Source organism: Nilaparvata lugens, chromosome 1 (genome assembly GCF_014356525.2).
Source record: "Nilaparvata lugens isolate BPH chromosome 1, ASM1435652v1, whole genome shotgun sequence".
Taxonomy (NCBI): Eukaryota; Metazoa; Arthropoda; class Insecta; order Hemiptera; family Delphacidae; genus Nilaparvata; species Nilaparvata lugens.
In genome coordinates, this window is record NC_052504.1 from 66222169 (window position 1) to 66228428 (window position 6260).

General features: G+C 33.9%; 1 protein-coding gene across 1 annotated transcript; it reads right to left on the reverse strand.

Annotated features, from left to right (window-relative positions):
• Window positions 1-1919: 1919 nt before the first annotated feature.
• Window positions 1920-4459, reverse strand: LOC120353289 (piggyBac transposable element-derived protein 4-like). Its single transcript, XM_039436471.1, has 2 exons — window positions 4290-4459; window positions 1920-3393 (listed from the first exon to the last, which is right to left on the reverse strand). Exons 1-2 carry the CDS (start codon window positions 4457-4459, stop codon window positions 1920-1922), a joined length of 1644 nt encoding a protein of 547 aa, XP_039292405.1.
• Window positions 4460-6260: the final 1801 nt, after the last annotated feature.

Below are 6260 nucleotides of genomic sequence, written 5' to 3' on the forward strand. Positions count from 1 at the left end.
CACTATATCATTGATTTTGAAGCGTGGTTTGATTATCTTTTTACCCTTTAAAGCTTCCAATTTACGTTTATTCAACTCGTTAAGAATTTGACGTTCATGTTTCTTTCTTACCTGAGAAGGCTTTAACTTTATAACGGAATGTACTGTATTATTATAATCTTCAACAATTTTATCTAACGAGTCAATCCATCTTAATGATCCAGTTATAGTAAAGTTTTTATATAATTTAGACTTAATAGTTCTATTTAAACGTTCTACTAATGCAGCTTTTATATGCGAATAAACATGATAGTGATTAATTTTATATTTTTTGGTGAGTTCAGAAACCTTTGCATTAAAAAACTCCTTCCCCATATCTGTCTGAAAATTTTTTAATTTAGGATTATTTTTAAAAATTAATTCCAATGCTTTACTGACCTCTTCAGCACTCTTCGTTTTTAATTTTATTGCATAAGCAAATTTAGTAAATGCATTCACAGCAGAAAGAAAATACTTATAATTATCATTAAATTTGTGTAAAGGAATCATTTCTACAATATCTGCCTGAATAAGATCATTAATACTCTTTATTTCATAACTTCTTCTCTGAAAGTTCTGACGTGCAAGTCCGTGTAATTCATCTGCTAATTTACTATGTATATGTGAGCTTATTACAATCTAATTACAAAGCTGAATATAAACTGGCTTATACCGTATACTAGATTTTATTTTTAACAAGGTTATGAATAAGTTTATTTCAGTTAAGGTCGACTACGCTAAATCAGGTTCACTTTAATGTTTACGAACTCACTCTCACTTCGATACCATGCACTTCCTTCTAGCAAGGTTACGTAACTAACTGGTTTTCCTTGTTTTGAAAGTAGACTAGTCCTAACTGTCTGTATCCGGACCTACCTCAATACTTGAACCATCTGATTCATACTGATCCATCAATTTCTTGATATCTTTATGACCCCAAGATTTACTTTCAATAAAATTTGAAGATATAATAAATCTTTTATCATCGAAAGGACTTAAACTGATTTTTGACTGTTTTATTTGATAAATATCATGCTTAAATGATCTAATATTATTAGAAGTTTCATATTGAATCTTTCTATTGAACAAACAATCCTTATAAATATCAAAATTCAATTTCTGTGCTATGGTTATTCGAGAGACTCCCTTAGCCAAACATTTCTGTTTCATACTTAATACTCCATCTTTGTCTATGCTATCTATATATTTAAAACTGTATAATTTAGATTTTAATCCAACAAAAGAGATTAAAATTCAAGAAGATAGTTCATCCTTAAATTTACCAGGTTGCTTCTTATTTTGAGTAGAATAACAAAAATGTGAAGTAGGATATTCAGAAGTATCGAATAAATATGAGTTTAACTTTATATCAGCATATATGTCTGGTGTGAAAATTTGATAGAGGAAACTGTCAGTATCCAACATTAGTAATCGTATTTTATCATAATTATACATTTTAAGCATTGATTTGTAATGAAACTCATACATATTCAGTTTACTTAATTCTAAAACAGTGAAACCAGCATAAATAGGTTTATTAAGTACTATATTCTTTTTTCTAGATTCAATCGCAATTACATTTTCATCAAAAATCATCCATCTCTTAACAAATGGTTTACATGCAAGTTTTTCCAATTTTTTTTTCGTCAGTAACTAATTGAATATCCAACTGTTTACGTTGATTTTGAAATAGTTTTCCAAAAAGATGATTATTCATTGCCTTATAAAGTGATGAGTCAAAACTATTTGTTGATTCTTGTCTTAGTTTTGTGTTAACCTTTTTGTGCTTCTCGATATTTTTTGAGAAAACAGGAGACATCCTTGGGAAGATTTTTCATTCCAGCTCTCTCTTTTAGTTGGCTGTCCATCAGCTGGAAACATAGAGCTCTTATAAAATGTCGTCATCGAGTCTTCTTCTCTGGTTGATTGCTGTTGAAAATCACATTGGCATTGATGCTTGCCACGTCAAGAAATTGGAAAAAACATGCCATTGGCCATCGTCTTGTGATCCTTGAAGTTGAGTAGGCTGCACACATTTTGTCAACAGTATCCACCCCTCCTTTCGTGCTGTTGTAATCAAGGTTTACAACAGACTTGTTTGTGACCTCATCAATTTCATCAGTATCATGCATAGTTGATAGCAGTAGCACTCCTTTCGTGGGTTTGGTCATGACAGAGACAAGAGTAACATCGTATTGGAATCCAAACAGACAGGAATTCGCAGCTCGTGATTTCATAGGTAAAAACTCGGGTGGAATTTCTTTCTTGTTTTTTTTTAGAGTTCCCAAGAATGTAAGCCCATTTTCAAGCAAGTAGGTGGCCAAAGGATAGCTGCTGTAATAGTTGTCGGTGGTGAGGTTGCGATTAGATTTTCTGATTGGGTGAACTAGTCTTTTGACAACATCAATCGCCTTATTTGACACTGAGTGAGGACCTGGCTTTTGTTTACCGCAATACAACTCAACAGACCAAGTGTAAAATGTTTTGCTATCACAGAGAGCATAGAATTTTAGTCCATATTTTGCAGGTTTGTTTGGTATGTATTGCACAAAACCACAACGCCCCCAAAATGCAACTAACATTTCGTCAATTGTGACGAACTCACCCAGATTGTAACTATTTTGGCAGTTGTTAACAAATTGGGTTTGCAAATCTCGTATTGCTGCGATCCTGTCAGTCTTCTCTCTGTCCTTTCGAGTATGAACATTATCAAACCTGAGACAGCGCAGTAAAAATAAAAACCGCTTGTAGCTGAAAGTGGCACGAAGAATTGGCATTCCTGTTCCATGTTCACCATCCCACAACTCACGACAGTCAGTGTGTTTACCTTTTTTCAGTCCAATGAGGAACAACACCCCAATTAGAGCGAGTATTTCTGATTGACAAGTATTTTTGCAGTCCCTTTCTCTTGAATACTTGGTTTTTTCACGTTTATTGTCAATGAAGATGTTTGTATTATCGACTATGGAGCCAATCATATACAAATCAAAAATTTTCAAAAAAGCGTCCAATTCTGTGGCTGTGTCTCGGGCAGTTATTTTAGGACATGGAAAGATTTTAACAATGTTCTTTGCGCTGGTTCTAGATTGTGACGATACTGGTTTGCTGCACCAAATAGTTTCTTTGTCCTTACCTATAAAAAACGAAAAATCATCTGATTCTGGAGCACCAGGATGTTCAAAGTCCATAACCTGTTCATTTTCTTGTTCAGACTCAGAGTCGGTAAGTTGGTGGTGAAGTATTTCGTCCTCAAATTCATTTGCAATATCTGAATCATCGATATTCTCTCTGTCTGGTTGGTCCATATTCTCTCGTTCTTCATCTTCAAGTTCTTGGAGAAGCTGGGAAATATCCTCATCTCGTACAAAACGTGCCCTGAAAAATTGAAACTCAAATTAAAATTCTGGTAGTTTCGGGCTGTAACCCCCCAAAATATCTAAAAAAATTTATTTGAGAATATAAATTTTTTACCAATATAATTAGTTCGAACTCCCTGGTCTGGTTGAAGTTACTTTCCTCAAAACCATTTACGTCTGTGAACAGACGCCCTACTCACGCCCCAGTGAACAGAATAGCCTACTTGAAACAATAACTAAATGTATTATTCCTAGCTGAAACTTATGCGACCTTGAAAATTCCATCAATATGCTATATATGATTCAAAATGATGGTGGAAATAGCGAAAATATGTTAAAAAATGATATCTTCTAAGAATTTCTTGAAGACTGTTCTAATGATTGAAGAAAATTATGATGCTCAAATTAGATACTTATTCATTCCTATCAACTGCCACTAGTCTCATTTTAGGAAAAATGGCAGGGAATCTGTATTATTCTTGAGAAAATTTCATTTTATTTCAGGATTATTGGGATTATAAAAGGTTTCTTAGAAAAATTCTTAGTGCAAGAGAAATAGCAAGACATTCTCTATATTTATGCCTAGTGACATTTTTGTATAAAATTGAATGAAATCACTGAATTTGAAATAACTTGAATAGCCTATAGAGTCCAGTAATATAGGGGTGAGCCCCTTTCTAAATTCAAAGTCAGCGGTATTTTAGGGGTTCCCGTCCGGCCCTGGTTCAATCTACCCCCCCATAAAATAAATTCCCAGATCCGCCACTGTTGGGAGATGGAATAAATTTCACCCCTGCTACCTCCCACCTATTCCCCCCTCTAACTACTTACTAGTTAGACAAGGAATTTTTAGTCTCTATGTTTAGAAAATAGGTAAAAACCCACGTTGATACAGTCAAAATACATTGTACTTACATTGCTGGTGCTGATCTTGAAGCCTCACATGAGCAGGCGCCTGCAGCACTGAATGCAGTTGGTGTAGTGTTGTGACAGGGCGCGTGCTTCACTCCGTGCGGCAAATCTGACTCCTCTCTTTGAATGACTGAACACGACTGACAGGAAGTTATTCTATGACATTTCTTCATGCGAGCCAAGCGGAAATAAAGTGAACTAGGATTACATCTAGCTCCCAAGGCATTTCTCCCACTACTTCCCGCCAAAATTCAAACTTTACTGGAAATGCCGCACGCAGTGAGGCTGCATGCCCGCCGAAAGGTTAAAGTTGATATAATCTTTCAGCCATGCTCTCTGCCTAAATTTTATGATTTTATGTATTTTTTCTAGCTTCATACGAAGTTCTAAGTATAATTTTAAGTTACGATAATGTAAAACATAGTTTTTACGATCATAAAAATGAGCTAAAAGTTAACAATTTTTACGTCTAAATACTTCAGATTCAGTACTCGACTGGTCTGTTCTTTCTCTCGCATAACACGTAGTTTCGTTACTATCTACTAGAAAGGAAGCTCCCGCATTAACACTGCTACATACTGGAAAGGAAGCTCCTATCGTATCTACCGGATACGAAGCTCTGCGTTCCACATTTTCTCTAAGCTTGTAGCTTATCTCAAAATCTTATGTTTTCTGCTGATAACGTGAAAATAAATCGATTTGGAGCTTCATCTCGAACTGGTGCAAGAGGATAAGAATCATGAGCATCGTGTAGATGTTCTGGATATGATAAATCACACTGTATAGCATACCCATATTCTGAATCATCCGATATTGTTCTAACATCAAAATTTTCAATTTCCTCATCACTTAAAAAATTAAAATAATTAAAAGGAAGATTCTGACACATTGCCCAGCCATAAAGGTTGTTAGCGTCAATATATAGAAGGTAATTAGAGGGTAATTTATCATTATAAAGATGTGACATATACTTGTTATTAGCGAGTGCGTATCTTTTCACAATGAGCGATAACCCACCTCTTATGTTATCCTCAAAAAATAAATGCTGATCAATATCAGTGAGTAATTCTAATTCGACTTTTGTTTTTTCTGTGCTGCAAACCATGAATAATGTGCAAGACTCAAAAAATGACAAATATCGAGATCATAATGTTTATAAAAAGTCTCTCTTGCATTTTCAAAAACATTGCAGAGTAATAAGACATCACTTATCAAATAGGTATCATGGAACTCGCCTAGATTTTTCATAGAGAATATTTGCCATACTCTACTTGCATGTTCATAATCTATTTCATCTACATGTTTCCCAGTTAAACTATTATAAAATTTATCTTTGGATGGGAGTGAAGTCTCTGCAAATTTTTCTACACAGTCTATGTACTCATAAGGATAACACCCCTTTTTTAAAAAGCATTCCCACTGATTTTTTTCGCTGAATATAGTACACATTCGTTTAAACCTAACTTCATAGTTTGTATCAATTGATGCTAGATTCTTCACAAGATTATCTAATGATGCACTCAAAAAATTAAATGAATCCAAAAACTTGATATGACCTACCTTTATTGATAGACATTTCTCAGATGATTGAGCAATACACTTTATTTTGTTCGTATTTTTAGATAATGCTTTTATTATATAATGACAGTCATAATTTTTCATATTATGAAAATAGCATGGGATGTATTTCGGAATACGACATAGTAAATTGCAACTTTCATGTGCATAACCATAAATTTTGATGTAAAATGATCGTGATGTAGATGTTTCACATCTGTCTCACAAAACTCAGCATCACAAATTACACAATTTTTTATTTGCTGAAGCCTGCTTTGTTGTTCTTGACTTATATCATCCATCGTAATCTAATAATCAGATCTTTATACAATTCTTCACCTATTTCTACGATTTCATTGATAAATCTCTCAATAATTGGTTCACCAACATAAGTAGCTCTATATAAAAATGGACCTT